This window comes from Catharus ustulatus, chromosome 9 (genome assembly GCF_009819885.2).
Source record: "Catharus ustulatus isolate bCatUst1 chromosome 9, bCatUst1.pri.v2, whole genome shotgun sequence".
Lineage (NCBI taxonomy): Eukaryota > Metazoa > Chordata > Aves > Passeriformes > Turdidae > Catharus > Catharus ustulatus.
This window is the reverse complement of record NC_046229.1, coordinates 11,060,331-11,078,633: the sequence shown is the minus strand read 5'-3', so window position 1 is coordinate 11,078,633 and position 18,303 is coordinate 11,060,331. Positions and strand designations below refer to the sequence as shown.

The 18,303-nt window shown below is 50.5% G+C and overlaps 1 protein-coding gene across 10 annotated transcripts in view; it reads left to right on the top strand.

Annotated features, from left to right (window-relative positions):
- RNF220 (ring finger protein 220) overlaps window positions 1-18,303 on the top strand; it is a 222,210-nt gene that overhangs the window by 77,543 nt on the left and 126,364 nt on the right. For 7 of the 10 annotated variants that reach the window (XM_033067117.2, XM_033067113.1, XM_033067120.2 and 4 more), the window contains exon 3: window positions 14,099-14,173. The exons of the other annotated variants lie outside the window; for them this stretch is intronic. In XM_033067117.2, the coding sequence (XP_032923008.1) occupies window positions 14,099-14,173 (75 nt within the window). The remainder of the gene's footprint in view (window positions 1-14,098; window positions 14,174-18,303) is intronic. 10 annotated transcript variants of the gene reach the window in all.

Here is an 18,303-nt window from a genome sequence, read left to right as displayed (position 1 = left end):
TTAGCATCCTTGGGCTTTCTTCACTCTTCTCCAGGCGTTTCTTTTACCTGCAAGGACAAAATCTGACTGAAGCAGGAAAGGAAGCTTAACTGTGTGTCCTTGCAGCCCCAATAGAGAGGCCCCACTCATCCTAGGACTGCCAGGCACTTGCACACAATGAGAGACTTCCCCAGCCTGCAGAGCTGGCTGTCTTGTTAAATCTCTGTTCCCATCCGCTTTGCACAGGAGCTTCCATGCAGGGAAGAGCCCAGGGCTACATGGGAAGGCTGCGACAGAGGTGGGAGTTCAACTGAGGTCTCTTTGATCTGTAGCCTTGTGCTTCACCATAAGCCCATCCTGGTTTTGGATTAGGGCTTGTAAAAGACTTGTGGCTGCTGCTGATGAGCGGAGGGTGAAGGCTCTGGAGTTTTTATTTGCAATTGCTGAAGCAGGCTCTTGTCTGTGTCTGTGAGCTACGTCAGGGCCACTCCTCAGCCTGTCCTGCCTTTGCTTTCTGAACTGGATATCTCCATCCTGCTCAGGCAGTGTCCCCTCCCCTCTTTCCCCCAGCCTGGGTTAAATATAGCAGCTAACTTTGGTGGTGATTAGTAATAAAATTTTAACAAGCATCCATATGAACGTCGTTCTGTCACTTTTATGAGGCCATTTACAGCAGGGAGATATAAGAGCACCTTAAATCTCCCCCTAACAGGAGGGGTCATGTCAGAAGGGTGAGAAGCAGAGGGCCCAATGTCCCATGTCACCTGCCTGGTGGCGCTAAAGGTACTCCCTGTCCCCAGGTGGCACAGGTGGCTCCCCTTTGTGGAGGTGGTTTTGGTTTGACCAATCAATTTCTGGGCCAGTGGGTGGAAAATCACAGAGATGCTGTAGGCTGCCAGTGCCCACAGGCACTGCCCATCTGCAGGGGAGCATGGCACAGGGATTTTGCTGGAGCTGGGGACAGGCACAGTGGCCTGAGGTTAGCTCAGACCCTGTGGCAGGGCAGAGGCCTCTGTTTTAAGGCATTGCACTTAAAAATATAAACTCCAGTAGGAAAAAGTGTTAACATCAACCATTTTCCATTCGCCTCCCAAGTAAGCAAAATGTGGAATGAACTGTCTCTTTGTCCAAGCCTAAATTTGGGGCCTGACTCTATTCTGACACTGCCTACCTTTTTTAAGAAAGGCTTGTAAAAGCCATACAGCCTTCCTTGTTTCCGATCTGTTTGGCTGCACACCAAGGGCAGGGTTTGCTCCTGCTTCCAGCAGTGTGGATCTGCCCTGGCCTCAGCCACGTCACAGCCTGCGTAAGGAGGTTTGGATTCAGTCCCTGCTCGGCAATATACGTGTGAGCAGCTGAAGGGATTCTTTCCAGGAGAACAGTAGAGGGAATAAGCCTTTGTGTTTCCCATGTAGCTACCATACCAGCTCTGCTACTGTCTGCTGGCCTAATTTGTGTCCCTGAAAACTTTCTGCCACTGGTGCGGCTCAGGATAGCAGCTGCATAGGTTAGGACAGGTCCCAGGTCTGGCCAGGTTCTGGGCAGAGCACCAGGAACAAGCACGGGTTCTGAACAGTGACCAGCCAACAGATTCAGGATGTGAGGTGGCACAGCTGGCATTTCATGCTGGGAACCTCCTTCTGCCCCAGGTGAGAGGCAGCAGCAAATTTCTGCACCTATTGAAATCTCCATGTACCCAGAAGAGGGTAGAGGGGATCTGGGACAGGGTGAGATGCTGTGCCTTCCCCAGGGTCACAGGACCCTTTGAGTGATGGCAAACCTCAAAATAGAGCCCTTCTGTCCTGATAGCCATCAAACTACATGGCTTCACAACTGCTCTATGACACTTTTCGTGTGGGTGCTCTGCTTCCTGTGCCAGCAGCACCGAGTCAAACACAGCTTCACCAAAAGTTTTAATATTAAGAAAAACACCAAGACTTGTGGTCTGAGTTACGAGTGGAAGTTTAGGTTCGTTCCTTTTTCTAGTTTTGTTTCTTCAAAAAAAAGGAAACACACCTTTGAGTAGTGAAATCAGAAAATAAGGAAGCAAAACATTTCCAAAAGAAGGTCTTGCTTGTTGTGAGCACTGCCTGGTCATTATTATTATTATTTAATGTAAAAAGTGATGTCTTTACATATACATTAGTTATGTAAAGACACTTGATACCCAACTTGATATACACTACCCAAGCACTAACTCTGCAAAGCAAGTATAAAAACCACCTGTGCAAAGGCAAGGAAGCAGAGCAGGAAGCAGATGCCTTGTGCCGGGTCTAGAGCAGGAGCTACAATTTGCTGATGCTAACTTGCTTCTTTCCAAGGAGGTGAGGCAGAGCATCCAGAAATACAACCTATTTTTACATAATGATAAAATTATATCAGTGATATCACGACCAATGATAAAAGTAAGAGGGAAAGGTCAGTGTAGATTATTATGATTTTCTGGTGAGGAGGGCAGAAGTCAATAGGTGGCTAAATCAGACTGCTTTTTTTTATCAGAAAAGGTGAGTTTTCCATATTTGAAAATTAATGTTTGAGACTTAATGTTTGACCCTCTGGTTTTGACTAAGTGGGAAAGTGCTTCCACTCTGCTGCAGTTTCCTGTGAAAAGCAAGGCTGTGTGAGCCAGCAGCTCAAGCAGACAGCATCTTCAGGACTCTCCCTGTATTGCTTGCAGGCCACAGGGTGAAGCAGGGATAAGAGCACAAGACAGCTGCTGGCAGTTTTTGGGTGAGAGGAGGCAGTGGCTGCTGCCAAGCCAAGATGATGTTGGCACTGCCTGTGCTTGGCAGCAGCAGGATGACCCCATGTCTTGCTCCCACACCGCTCTGTTGAGTTTCACTTGGAGCCCAGGCTTCCTCTTGGCTGGCATTTGGGTGTTTTTCCTGATTGCTTCCTTGGGTCAGATGAGACATCTGTATCCCTGGGAGCATGAAGGACCCAATTCTCCCTCTGTGCATCACTTCACATTGCTACTGAGAGAGCCTTGGTACCCCAGATGAGGTTAGTGAGCCGGGATGTCCCACATATCCTTGGTGATGTAAATTACATTCTCCATCCTCTGCACACCCACACACGTGCCACATGTTCACTGTGCATGTCAGTGCAGTCGTTGATAAAGACTGGGGTCCTGGGATCAATACAGTGACCTGTTTGCAGGGTAAGTTGCCTGAGCTTGGCAGAAGAAGGTACCTCAAGGCCCCTGGTGGGTCAGAGAGGCAGGAGATGATGCTGAGGGAAAGTGAGCCTGTGGATGGTGGGATGCAGGGGTAGCCCTGCTCCGTAGGGTTAGAACCTTCTCCAGCAGGAGGTCAAAAAGGCAAAGTTTCTTGGGAGGTGAATTATCAGTGGGAGCAATATCGTCAGGTCAAGCACATCGGTGCTGGGGTAATACAGTTAAGGTGCAGAGCCTTGGAGGGAGCCCGGCCGAGGAGTGCAGCATTAAAGCAATGAGCCCAGCTTAATCTGCCCCAAGTGAGGGCAGTGGGGTCTTTAATATTGTGTCAGGCTCGCAGGCCCTTGTTGGCGGGTTATTCTTCACGGCAGCTAATGCCACTGGGCTAACTGAATTAGCCCCTCCTTCCGCGGGGTGAGCGTGGGGTTGCTGGGAGGGCGATCGTGCCTCGCAGCTGCAGGGAAAGCGAGTGATGGCCTGGAAATTCAATCAGGTGAGGAGCCATTGCCATCCCCGAAGGACAGGGAACAGCCCGACTGGGGAGGAGGGCCCGGACGGGAATGCCAGTGGCTGGCTCCATGTGGTCCCTGGGCAGGGTGGTGCCTCCAGGAATTTCTCTCTGCTCTGGATGGCATGGGGTGCTGTCCTGAAGTCTGCTGCTCTGCATCCATCAACCTTCTGGGAGCGCCCCAGTGAAGAGCTCATCCATAGCTCTGTGCTCATTTCCAGCTTGCTCGTGGCTAGGTGCCACATTCCCTTGCATATCCATAGGGAGCCAAGGCACATGGCATGCTGGGTGGGACCTGCAGTGTGTCTCCAGCCAAGATGGGCATCCCTGGGGTCCATCCTCCAGCAAATTTGCATAATTTCTGTTTGACTGGAGGTGAGGGTTGACCAGGTGGCCTGGCCCAAGGAACTGGCAGGTGCTCCTTCTTTTTGGCTTTGCTGCTGGGATGAGGTGCTTCCCAAACAAACCCCACTGAGTGATTGCATGGTCTTCTTTGTAAAGCCCTGAGGGAAGCGCACCTAAGGAGGACAACTAAGGGGCCGGTACAGTAATGGCCTAAGAGTCACCCACCAGGACTGAATTTCTGTCCTTAACAAATGGAAAGAAAAAAAACCTGAGCCTTGTAATCATTTTCTTGCTGTCCTCCAAACCTGTCACTGATTTTTTTCTCTCCCTGTTCTGGCAATGGCTTTCTTCTTCACATCTAATTACAAGCACACTCTTGGTGAATCCTGCAGCACACCCTGAGTGGGTGATGGTGGCCCTGTCCAGCACTGTAAGGACAGTGCCGAGCTCATCTGTATGCCTGGGGTCTGGGACAGCCTGCACCCAGGTAGTGGCACTTTGTCAGCCCCAAAGGCAGGAGTGACGGGCAGAGCCCACAGAGAATGCTGTGGTCTCAGGGACAGCGACAGCAGAGCCATGGCAGAGGGTTGCTCCCTTCCCATAGGACACAGTGTCTTGCCCCACCACACCAGCCCTTTTTGCACTGAAGCCCCTGTCCCTTTACACCTGCTGCCAAGGCAGACAGAGTCTCTTTTGCTTTCCTGGATGCCCCTTTGATCTTCAAACCTGCCCCATCTCTCTCTATCCCCTTTTCCCTCACATTATTATAAATGGAGGCTTTGGCTGCCTTTAAATAGTCATATCTCTCAGACAAGCTCATGTCAGCCATAAATTTTACAGTAATGATGATTTTCTAAGTGGGTTGACTGGAGCTATTTCCGCTTCAGCCTCAAGTTACTGCACATGTCCCCCCCCAGGGTCTGGCGGCCTCATTTGTTGTCCCCCTTAATTGTCATTTCTCCCATACTCACTTGGGCAGAAGCTGGAAGGAAAACTGACTCTGCTGCTGGCCCTGGCCTTCTTGGTTTTCCCACCTGGGAGGGGGTTTCAGAGGAAGGGAGGGAGCTGCAGGGGTGAGACAGCACTGGCTGCCTCTAACACAGACTGGGGGAATGGCTGCAGAATGCCACCATATGGATGCCCTTACTTCTCACCACTCTCCTCCCCTCCCCAGCTGAGTGAAACCAGCCCCAACGTGTGAAAGCCGTAATTGCAGGTAATCCCCCCACACTGCGCATGGTTTGAATTTGGCAGAGCAGGAAGGGAGAAGGGGAATTATTGCCCAGACGTGCTGCAGGGCCAACATCTGCACGAGTCATCAGTGCACATCTGGCTGCAGCAGCCTGTGCTTGTGGCCCAGCCGGTCACTTCTTAGCCCATGGGGTCTGTCTCAAGCTCCCACTTAAGAGCAGGACATGGACATGCTGGTACTGGGAACCTTAGATTGTTGGAGGGATTATTCCCTTCACCTGCTGTTGCTGCTGATGTTGAGTGGTCACTCACACTTAGTGACTTAGTTTTTCAGTTTGTAAAATAGATTTAGGCTGTCTGAAGTGCCATACACAAGGGCACCCATCTCTACCTCTTCGAGAATGAAGAGGACCTGTGCCATCCTCTTCCACGTTTGCCTGCTTCACAACACCCCCAGTGAGTTGTTGGAGCAAAGGAAGAGATTCCTGCCTCCATGTACAGCTGAGATCAATGAAGTGGGGGTCTCTGCTTACTTTTTGTTTATCTTGAGCATGATCCCAAGAGAAAGCAAGCTTTCTGAAGCATTTCTGCCTTGCAGAATCTGGCCTTTGCGAAGGAAGAAGCAAAGCAGGATGGGCAAAGTAGGACTCAAATGCTGTCAGTACCACAGGGTCTTTGTTGTCTCCAGGTGCCCTGGACCCCAGTGATATGTTTATACTAGAAAAGGATGGAAAGCTCCATCGCACTGACGAGATGTACTCTTGGTAATTCTTTGCATTTTCTGGCTGTAGCTGGCAAGCTTGTCCTGCACTCTAGGAAGGTTGCTGGTACCAAGGAGGAAGCAAAAAGAGTGGGGGGCATGGAATGGCTCAGGGCACAGACAGAGGCTGAGGTTTTGGTGAGGGGAAGCTGTTTTATCCAATGCCTGTTTTCTGTGGCTGGACTTAATCTGATCTCCAGAGAGAGGGAGGTTAGAGAGACAGGCAAGCAGCTGAAGATGGACCATGGCTGTTCTCTGGGTGAGGGCTGGCCCTGGAGAGGACTCTGGCTGTCTCATCCCTGGTTGTCTCAAGCCTGCGCTGTCTCCTTGAAGAAAAGACCTGCTGAACTTTCTCATGCCAGCCCTTCGTATTTGAGGTTTTGTTGAGAATGTGCACTGTGAGGTAGTCAATCCTTGCTGCAAGTGAGCCACAGTGTGCTGGGGGGCTTTAAGCAGCAGGTGTGTCTTGTGCATCTCCTCACAAATATGGCTGAGCACCCGCCCTCATAAAGAGCCTGCTTGGGACTGACCCAGAAGCAAAATCACCTTTTGTTCAGTTGCTTACACCCCTCCCTGCTCTCCCAGCCTTCAGGAAAGCAGCCTGACCTCGTTCAGTGAGACAGCAAATGCAGCCTCCTTGCAGGCAGGCGCGGATTCCCAGATAACCCCCCGGCTTTCTGAGGGCAGTGCAGGTTTCAGAAGCATTGTCTCTTTGGAAATTAATTTTCCTGTCGATTTCCTTATTTCTCTTAATTGATGAGGGGCAAGTCTTAGGCATGTTGCCAGCGGCACCAGCCACAGCCTCCCGTAGGTATCAGTAGAGCCAAAAGCACTAGCGCCGAGGGTTGGGGAGTGTAATGAACTCTCAGAGGACTCGTTGCAGCTCAGCCCATGCTCTAGATTAGCTGAGGAATCATCTGGCCCAGCTATTAACTGTCCCATTTAACATCATAAATTATTAACCTAATTTTGAGGAGGGTTGGTGACGGATCACACTGATTTTGTCCGCTTTTCTACAGCCTCTCGCACAGCCTGCTGGTGTGGAGTAAACCACGGGCAGGGCCTGAGGGTCTGTGCCTCCAGAGGAGGGGAGAGGCAGGGCAGCACAGTCAGCTGGCTGCAGAAGGACCAGCTCTAACTCTTCAATTCAGTCCAGTGGAGAGCTCAGGGAGAAGCCTGAACAGGGGGAATCCCCCATTATGTAAGGGGAGGAGCAAAGCCACCGCTCCTCAACACGTCTGCACTCATCTGGGGCACATCTACACCTCTGTGCATGGGTGTCCAGGACCTCTACCCCTTGCTGGGTACTAGTATGTGCTGGCCACTCTCAATGGAAGTCCTTACCAGAGGCATTTTTTTAGCTAGCTGAAGCTCTTTAGTTCATATGGCAAAGGCCTGGAGTCAGGAGTTTTTCTTCCTATGCTTGTTGTAGACTAGAACTTGTTTGAAAAGTTTCCTTCCTGGGAAAAGTTTTAAATAGAATTGTGGGGGAGAGTGGATTCTTTGCTATAAAAGTTTTAAACCTTTCAGAAGGTTTTTTAAAGCCAATTGAAATGTAATGAAAATTTAAGGGTTTCTTTCACCTTTGTCTTTCTTTGAGAAGAGAGATGTGTGCAGGAGGAAGGAGCTAAGAATTGCACTCAAACCAACATTTCTTTTAATTGAGTGGAAAAATTTTGAAATCGTTTGGTCTGTTGAAAAAAACATAGAAACCTGAAGGAAAACAAGCTCTGAAATCCTTGTAAAATGCCTCTTTCATTCTGGCATCACCAAAAAGACTTTTTGTTTCCCCCCAAGCAGCTGTGCTGCTCGGTGCTGCCTGTCTGTGGTGTGCGAGCGCATGGCCCTGGGCTGGCCTTGTGTGTGTCCCCAGGCTCTGTCCCACATAGAGATGGGGGGTGGCATTTGGAAGCCAGCATTGCCCCCAGTGCCACCCTGCTTCAAGGCTGCACAAGATTCAGTGGCTGTAGGACCAAACATCACTGCCACACGTCTCCCTGGATGGAGGTGCTTGGGGATCAGGATTAGCAGGCTGAATTTATGGCAAAATACACCCCAAAAAACCCCAAACACAAGCACAAAGAAGTGCTTTTGGTTATGGTGAGACCATGGAAAAGTGTCAGAGTCTGTATTAAATTCACAAGAGCCTGTACCACTAACCTGCTCATCCCTGAGTTCCCACCTACTAACTACAAGTGCCTGTAGCTCATTGTGTGCTTTCCCTTAAACAGTGAAACAGGGAGTACTGAATTTGCAGACTCACAGTGTTGGTGCTCTATACTCCCTGTACTTGATGTCAGGCTGTATACATGTAGAATAGAGGAGGAAATGGCCTTTGCCAGAGGCCCAAACCTTGTTGTGCACGTGCAGTACAGACCCACACAGGACTGATGGCCAGCACACGGATATAAAATACAGCGCCCTGCCATAAAACATGCACTGCTAGTCTATATATTTTGCAATCCCTTTAAAGATTTTTTTTCTTTAAACCCCTCACCCTAGCTCCCTCCCCATTCTCCCCCCAAAAAATTATTATAAAGAATTATTGCCATTAGTACGTCTTTCCCAGTGAAAGGAGAAAATCGCCTCATTCATAATTTATACCCTCAATTACTATTAATAAAGAAATATTTCAGCAGAAAATCGCCTGGGAAAATTACACGTAACATTGCATTAACATTCTATTTGAACATTTTCATCACATTTGTTATAGAGTTAATAAGAGGGATATGCTCCCCTGACTTCTTCATGAAATTATGGGCTGCCTATGATAGTTTAATCTTTTAGACTTTATATAATATATTCACTTTACTAATTGAGCTATCCAAGGAGCAGTTAGGGATGTTCTTAAACGTGGAAGACAAAGTAATCAGGGCCGTGACTTCCTGACAAGAAGATCTTCTTCCGGAGATGAGGAGCTGCACGAGTGAGGGGCACACATGTATGTGTTTGTGTGCAGGTGTGCCACCCCATTAGCCCTTCCTCTAATGTCCTGCCTGCGTTTGGAAGTGAATATGAATGAAAGGTGGAGGTGATTTTCTGACTTCTGAAATACTCCCCAAAATTTCCATTTGTATTTCAGAGTGAAAGAGGGTCTGGTGAACTTGAGCAAACAAAGTATAATTTTGGGAATAGGAAATGCCCAGCATGGGGAGCATTGCTTCTCAGGAGAAGCACTTCATGTAGACAAGTCTTTATGCTCAGATTCATCCCCACCCACAGTCATGCACCCATGATCTCCAAAACTCTGGATAGGGAGGTGGCTGGGGTGTACAACCGCTCTTCTGCTCTCCCTGGAGCTTCTGCTTCACCATGATGCCATTCAGGACACACAGTGCAGAAAGGCTCCCCCCACCAAGGGTACAAGCAAACCCAAAACTGGGCTGTAGGCAAGGAGTGAGGTAGGTGTGAGGAGTGAGAGGCAAGGAGGCACTTAGAAGATGGACACCATGACAGGGCCACCATGGGCGTTGCTCTGGACAATCTATTTGTCTCCAGAAAATGTAGCAACAGGAAGGTTTTGGTAATTCATTCTTTTGCCTCTGTGCCTGCAGCAACTGGAGCCTTGGTGCATCTGTTCTTGGACCCTTCCTTGCACAGATGCAGCATTGGGCACTGAGATTTGAGCTCCTCATCCAGCTTGGGAGCCGAACCGACGTCAGTGTCTCTCTGTGAGATCCTCCTTTCCCCTCCATATGCACACTAGGGGCCCCTTATCATTATGTGATCCAGGACTCCTGGCTTCAAGCAGGAGGCTTCCCAGGGCAACATCAGCAAGTGTTTTCCACCAGGTCTATATGAGAAAAGACTGCATCATCAGCGTGCTGCAGGTTGCTCACTCATTAAGCCTAAGTGGATGTAGCCCCTAGCAGGTGCACAGAGGGATCCATCACTGCAGAGCAGTGGCCCTGCCACTGGGGACAAGGTGAGGCTCTGTTTACTGCCCTGATGAAGGAGGCTGCAGTAGCACAAGATCAGCTGCTTCATTTCACATCCACAGGGCTCTCACATCCCCTCTGCATGCACTGAGACCAGGCATGGGCATGGAAAGGGTGACAGGGCAGAAGGTGGCACACAGGCTCCTAGGTGAGAGTTTTCAGTCACACCTGAAACCACTCCCAACCCCTTCAAACTTGTGGCCAATGCTGACAGCTAGCCAGAGGTTTAATGAAAACCTTTCATGTGTTTGGATAAATTAGCTGGAGCTCATTAAAGAGCAAATAAGAACCTGGATGTTGCCAACTGAGTCCTGCCAAAAGGAGCTCCTGCAGGTGAGGCAGTCTGGGATTGCAGGAGACCCCCAGGCTGGAGGGCAGGCAGGTGAGGTCCCATCACACCACAGCAGAGATGGGAATAAGCGTGGGAAGAGTGCAAGGGAGGGTTTGACAGTGAGCACCCCTCCTCCAGCTCCCCAAGATTAGTCTGTTCACAAAGCCTTCAACCCATCATGTCTGTCCAGGCTCAGCCGTTCAGACTCCTGGAGTGACACCCAGTTCTGTCACCCAAAGAGGAGCTAAGCTCCTGCCAGGCTTGCCCTCCCGTGTGAGCCCATCAGGAAGAGGGGGATGGATGAGTGACAGCAAGAAAACAGCAGTGACTGCAGTGTAAGATATGGAGAGGAGAGCATGCATGCATGGCTGCGTAAGCCATGCAGCTCCTCTAATGCTTTCATGGTGGAGCATGGTTGTTCCCAGCTGGCTTCACATGGAATGCACTGCACCCTCATTGCTGAGCTTGCAACCAATGTTTTCCTGGGTAGTGGTTTGCCACCAGCCAGCACCAATGGAGGCTGTAGCCACCTGGACCACCACAAAACTATGCTGGACAAGCAGCAGCCCATGCAAGCCCACATCTCCTCTTTGCTTCCCAGATGGGCAGGGGGCCACAGAGCTGCCAGGAACAAGTACATGAGGAGTGCAGGGAGTTGGGCATCTTTCCAGGGACCACATGGGCAGCCTGGGAACAGCAGAGGCCAAGGAAGGTGAGGCTTGAACTGTCCACCCCAGAGAGGCCACTGCCTAGCCCTGGGCAGGATGGACCATGCTGTAAACAGGACAAGGCTTGTAAACAGGGCTCCAGCTGGGATAAATTTAGCCCTTTGGGGTTGCAGCCCTGGCGCGGCAGGACACAGTGTCAGGGTATTGTCGAGAGGAGAGAGGGAGAAAGAAGCTGAATAAACAAACACAGCTTGTCCCTTTTTCTTTTTTTTTTTCTTTTTTTTTTTTTTTTTGTCCCAGCCGGACAATTGTTGTTTCAGCCGGACAATTGCCCTGCAGATTGAGGGAACAGGCTGGAGTTCAAGCGAATTTGGCTTCCAGTTCCTCCCTTTTCACATTGTATTTTCACATCAGAATGTATCCTGGCATATACGGGGAGGGTGTCCATACCTGTGTGGGTGGGTAACTCCATGGATACTCTGCACACATCAGCTGAGGCTGAGCAAGTTGGCATTGTCTATCATGCAGGACTTGGATGTCTCCTTATGCACCAGACTAACACTTATGGGTGTCCAGGAGCATATGTGCAAGATGGTCAGTGCTCCACATGCATCTATCTGTACGTGCCTCCATGGGTAGAGCAACTCTGGAGGTGTCCCTCCAAGGCAGAGGGACACTGTAGAGTTGAAAGTCTTTGCAGAACTTCAGAAACAGATCAGGGCTCGAGTTCCTTTTCTCTTTTTCTGTCATGGGGTTTGGACAAGTTATATTCCCTTGACAAAATCATCTGTGATCTCTGGAGCAAAGTGCAGGGATCTTTTCTTCCAGTCCTGCTCTGTGAGGACCCAAGTCTTCTTCTAAAGGCCATGTTTAGAGGCAGCCTAATTTTCACATCTTAATTTTATTTTCCTCACATCTTTCTCTGACACACACATACACACACATGCTTCTATTGGAAAAACGATTTTAATACCCATGGTACATTGTCCTGGTGTGATATAAAATCCAATGACATGTGGCATTTGGAAAAGGTCACTTCCCCTATCAGGATTCATTATCCTAGCTCATCCTGGGAAGCCATGGGGTTGCCCCCTCCTCTGCAGACCCTTTGCCCCCTCCCCAGCTACAGGAGGCAGGCAGGGAGAGGGGATGAGGCATTGGGTGGCCATGGCATGGACCTTAGCAGTGTCAGGCAGTTTCTGCAGCGAGGGCTCTTCTCATTTGTTGTCCCTGCACTTCCTGGTGCTTAATTTTCCTCCTGCTACACAGCAAAAGAACTAACAGGAATGTGCTGCTGGGAAAGCTCTCTGGGGTGCATGGGGCTGGGTTTGGCTTTTGCTTGTTTCCCCTGCTCACTGCTCCCTGTCTGTTCCCTGTCGAGTCAGAGCTGGCACTTGTGGAGCCTTTGCTCTGCTCGGTTTCATAGGGGAAATGTTCCCTTTCCCTGTTTCACTTGTCCAAATTTTCGGCTGGGTTGACTGGGAAGTGCCTATTTGTGTCAGTGCTCACTGTCACCTAGACAGAACTGAGAAGAGAAACTGGAGAACACATTGAAAGCCCAGCTCCTAACCAGCTTCCCCACCAAGCACGGGGATGCTCATAGCAAGGCAGAAGTGACAAGCTCTCCTGGGGTTCTTGCATGTTTTTGCCTTTCCTTGGACTCATTTCTGCTCAGTCTTTCCCAGGACCATCTTTGTCCAAGCTGTTTCCAACCCAACCTGTGCCCAAGGAGGCAGAAGGATGTAGGTCAAACTTGCTGTGGAGGTTGTCTAGGGGTTCTCAGAGGATGCAGTCCCTTGCAGAGCAGAGCACGGACTGCTCTCCATGGGAAGGGAACTGGGAGCCAGGACTTTTCCACTTGTTCACTTAACTACCTTGAGGCACCTTGGCTAAGCTGAAACCCCGTTCCCCACCTAGAAGGAAGGAGAGAGGTGAGGGTGGGTTCACTGAGCATGCAATGGGCTCCAGGCTTAGTGGGAAGAGCAGGAAGAGGGAAACAGGAGCAGGGTTTACTGGTGGGAGGATTATATTTGCAGTGGGGAATGGGGTTTAATGCTTGATGAAGATGGCTTCTCAGAGTGCTGAGGGTGACTGGAACCTCTTCCTACCATATAAACACCAATGAGTTATGGGTACCCCAGCCTCTAATTACGCAGTCAGCCCCAAATAGGCTGTGTCTAACAAGGCTGACAGACTAATATCTCAAGAGCCCTTAATGCGTTATCATCTCTTGCTGTATGACCTCATATTTATAACTGCTCTGGTGGGAGGTTGAGAAATGTCCTTCTCTTCCCAAGCCCCCTCCCCAACTTCCCCCCGCAGAGCAGCAGCTCTTCAGCCTCATCTGTTAGGATCAGGAGGAGAGAGGCGACTTCTCTCCATCCATCATCAAAGGAGTTCACGCTATTAGATGATTAAAGACATTTTTTATAATATTTGGAAGAGGCTTTGAAATGTCTCTCAAACAATGTGATTAATGCCTGCTTAACCCTTGCCTGGCTGGATGGTGTGGTGGGGAGGCAGGTGCATCCCAGGGCAGGACTCCCCAGGCGTCTCAGCGGTCACCCAGCCGTTGGGCACCCCAGGCCCTGACATGCTGTGATTCATGAGAGTGGGGCACCTGCAGGAAGCTCCGGCCTCCAGGCACTTCCTAATGCACCCGGGGACTTTGTGGTTTCTGAGGCTGCAACGGTTGGGGCGGGAGGAAGCCCTGTCTGCCCCCTCTCCAGCACTTACACAAGAGGCCCCAGGACAGTGCTGGTCCAGGTCTACAATCTGAACCATTCCACAATGATGCTGTGGGTTTCAAGGAAGGGCAAGGAGAGGGGATGTACAACTCGTGCCCATTCCCAACTGGCCTGAGCTGGTGGAGTGCTTGTTTTCCTCGTTTCCTGTTCTTTTTTTTTTTAAGTCTCTCACAAAAAATCATTGGCATCTTAGATGCCCCAGTAGGATCCACCTTTAGGATGTTGCAACCTTGCTCCAAGTTGGCCATAAAGACCCATGGGGCTCGTGGACACAGTCACACTAAAATTGATGTCAGCATTGTCTCATACCTGCCAAAGGCCAAATTACTGGTGTTCCCTGATGTTGGTTCCCATGGGGGAGTGGAGATTTGGCCTCAGATGGGGGAAGTATGCCCACCTCTTTTGATTATAGGCACAATGTTTCATAATCTCAATTTCTTGTCAATTAATTGCCAGATAGAAGCGACAACCAAAGAGGGCCCCAGGCGTCTGCAACTGCCACTCATCGTATGATTTTAACTCTCCCCCTCTGTAAGTTTGCATTATTTTCTTCTTCTTGTTGTTGTTATCTAAAGAAATCTCCCCTCCCTCTCCCTCCAAAAAGCCTCTTAGAAATTCGAACATCCTTTTTGATTTGGTGTTCAGTGTATAAATAGCTAAGAAGGGTTAATGCATGATTAATAGGTGTTTTATTAAAATGCTTAATCTGTCATTATAGAGTCAAAAGGATCAATAGATTTCTTATAATCATGGCTTAAAATCATCCTTAGCACCAATGCTTATGGGCTTAAAACCCTGGACAGGGCATTTAGAGGACCTGGGGGGTCTCCTGTTAACTCCTTGCAACTCTTTTGTCATCTGAAGTGTGACTGTTCAGATGGAGAAAAGTCAACACAGGGCTGCACATTCTGTTATGGTTACCATCCACCTTATTATTGATGGGTATTAAAACTGTCACACCTGAATGACAGGAAAGGGAAATGGAAACCAGGAGAAACTGGGGATGCAGCTGGATAAATGCTCTTTGTTATAACAGTCAGCAGGACCTGAGTGGAGCAAGGCTGGGGCATGGCAAGGCTGTCTCTGATCCATTAGGTGCCTCTGCAAAGCAGTAAATATTGCCCAGGCATCACCCATCACAGCCTGGCTCCTTGCCTAAGTTGCACTGCCTCTACATCAGGGTGAGGTGGGGGCATTCCAGCCTTGCACAGAGGTGAAGCCGTGTGCCTGGTGTGAGGCGGTGTGGCAGTGGCCAGGGAGGACTTGCCCACTGCCACCTGAGTCACCTCAGCCCCAGGGGCTGCGTTTCTGGCAGCTGGATGGATGATGGTGGGTTTGATTGGCCCAGCCCTTTGGGATCCCTGTTCCAGGCTGCTGTTTGGTAACTCCAGGAACACCATGACAAATCCCAGAGACGCTGAGCTGCCGACCCCCAGCACGAGGTCTCTGCAGGAGGAGGTGCTGTTTAGACAGGTTGACACGGGAGCATCTGAGCCAGCCCAGGCAGAGGGAGTGCAGCCCCCCTCTGCCCCCTCACTACCCGACACAGCATCCTCTCCTCCAGCAGAGGAGAGATCAGAGGTCATGCAGGGGGTCTGTGGGCAGCAATGCAGAGTACTGCAAGAGCAACTAGCACTGGCAAGTGTTTCCTGAGTGATTTTGGCAGCCTTGGCTATGGACGTTGGCTTCATTGTGCAATGGAGACTTAGATGTTGGTGTGCTGGGACCAGTCCTGGTAGCCTGAAACCCTTCCCCATGTCTCCTTTTTTCCCTCCCAGGTGCATTTGTGCCACTTTTGTGCAGCCCTGGCATTACAAGCCTGCCCAAGTGTGGAGACTCTCACTCAGGCTGCTGGGAGCTGGTGCTCTCTGATGATTTGGCCATGCAGAGTTACTCTGCTGCAGACCCCTTCCTTACTCACTTGCCCTCACAAGGGCTCAGCCCCACTCCCCACCAGCTCTGTTCTCTGCCCAGCCCCACAGCCCAGGCCAGCCAGTCAAGGTGAAATAAAGACAAGGTCATCCTGTTACTTTCCCCTTTTCTTCCCTGCCTGTCCTGCACTCAGCTGCTTCAGGCTGGCTTGAACAACTCCCACCTCACAAGAAATCCCAAGTTTGCCCCATCCAGCTGGCTGGCGTGTACCCGGCACTGGGATCTCAGCCTGCTGGGAGGCTATTGCTGCCTCCACCTCCCACCCCCACCAGTGCTCTGCGTGGGGTTGGGAAGAGATTTTCCAGGTTCCCTGCATCCAGTCCTCTCCATCCCTGTCTCATTGCTTATTTCTGGGCTATTATGTTCGACAGGGAGAATTTGTTTCTGGCCGGAGCAGATCAGCAGACAGTCTCAAACCTCTGGGGATTTATCATCTTGAGCTTTTGTTTGTGGGTCTCCTGGACCCTCTGCCCCACAGCGAAGCCCAGATGTTTCTCTGTCTCCTCCATGGAGCCTGGTGGCCCCCAGGAGCACTGACCCTTCTTTTCCTCAAAGGATGTCCAGTCATGCAGCTTCCCCACACCCTGGTCACACACATGCATGCAAAGGCTGCTGCTGGGGGCAGGGTGCTGCAGTCACAGCAGCAGGGGACACATCTGTCCTACCCACCAGGAAGGTGATGGCCGTAGCTTTTTCTGGCTTTGCTTTGCAGGGCTGCAGAGGGAGGTGTCCCAAGGCAAAGCACGCTGGGCTCCCAGTAGAGGAATCTCTTGGGATCCTTGGATCATGTTCAGCCCACCCTGGAACTGGCAGGGGAAACCTAGGCTTGTCCCTTGCAGCCCCCAAATTGCATCTCTGCTTGCCTCCCTGCTCCACAGCAGCTAAGCAGCTGGGAGAGCTGGGCACAAGCAAGGTGTGACCTCCCTTGCTTGTGTCAGGGGCTAGCAGGGACGTGCCCTCATGTCTAGTACAGCTGAAACAGCAGCAGCTGCCTGTTCTGAGTGACAACAGGGTGACAGTGGAACAACTCTTCATCTAAGAAGATGTTCAGCTGCCCTGTGACCAGGATGGGGAGTTTGGGGTCCCTCCCAACAACTTCAGGTCTGTTAGGACAGAGCTATTGACTGGCGTAGTTAGCAACTGGGGTTGTGTTTCCAAATTGTCACCACTGCCGTGTTTGATGGGACCCTGCTTGTCAGCAGCCTCCTGTTCACTCTCATCCTGTCCCAGAGGCCACTGTGTCAGCGACAGAAAAATTGCTCTGAAGGGCAGTGGAGTGTGACAGAGAAAGAAAGGGGTGCAGGGCTTGTCCACCAAAGCACCACCCCTGCAGCCCCATCCCCTCCCTGGCTGCCCACATTCCTCTGCAGCAGCGCCAGGAAGGGGGGAACCAACCTTTGGCATGTTTATTGACACTCCCTGAGTTCATACTGTGACTCTACAATCTTTCCCTGAGATTATTAAGAATTAATTGATCACTTTTATATTCCCCCCGATACCCGGTGCTGCTTTGCGACAGGCGGCAGGAGGAGGGAAGGGAGGCGGGAGGAGGGTGGGGTGTGTGTAAAAAACACACTGATAAATGTTAATTACTCTTTTACAGCCCTTGTCAAATTCCAGAGCAAGTCGTAAATTCATTAAACTCTAACGGATTAAGCACATGCAGCTTATTTAGTCGCCATAAACAAGATCATTTGGATGTTGATTTTCCCCTTTTTATTGCTGCAGCAGAAAAGGGGAAAAAATCAAATGAGGGAAGCAGTTGGTGCTTACAAGGGAGTCAGAAAAGTTTGGATTTATTTAATATCTTGTTTCCTTGCTCTGTGGCAGCTCTTTGTAGTGTATCAGCCCTTGGGTTGTGCCTGGGCAGTGTCTTTCCAGGGAGTCTGGAAAGTCCACCCCGAGTGACCTGGACAGCCCTGGAAGGAAGGGCCATGCTGTACAAAGAGTGTCCCTGTCCTCTCCATGCTTCAGCAATGCCTTTATAATACTGAGGCTCTTAAAGACCCAAGCAAGTCCTGGATGAGCAGAGGTGGGATGCTTGAAGACCTTTCACTGATGTTTTTGGTTGTGATTGCTGCTCTGCACTCCATCATGCTGGGGTCTCCAAGGGTAAGTTGTCTCCAGCAAGGCTCATCCAGACCCCTAGGATGCAGGAGTCTGCCCTCAGCCACTCTGCAGAGGACTGTGCAGACTGAGTTAGCATAGAAGCAGCTCTGCCCATTCTGTGATGCTTCAGCTCGTTGAATGCTATCCCCAAAGTGCCCAAGTGAGTGAGATGACCCCTATCAAACCCAGCCAAGAGAGAGAGGAGAGAGGAGAGGGAAGTCATACTGTTGGGCATGGACATGGTGCCTTTGGCTCCTCTGAACACAGGAACGTGGCCCAAGGTCTGCCAACCTGCCCGATGAGCTTGCCATCCTCTGCTTGCCTGTGCTAATAATCCAGGCTGACCTCCTGAGCTGTGGGAGTGGTGGAAGGAGAATGAGAGGAGGGTCATGGAGATTAATTAATACTCAGGACTCTAATTACGAGTTTCTTCAACACTGGACTTCTAATGAGGAACAGGCACTGAGGCAGCCCTGAGTTCTGCTGCCCCCTCAGCTGGCCCTGCTGAAACACCTCCTGCCGCCTTGCAGGAGTGGTTTTACTGGGAAAGGGATAGCAATTAGCCCCTGGGCACAAGCATCTCCCACTGCAGTTCCAGGGCTCTAGGCTATGTCTCCAAC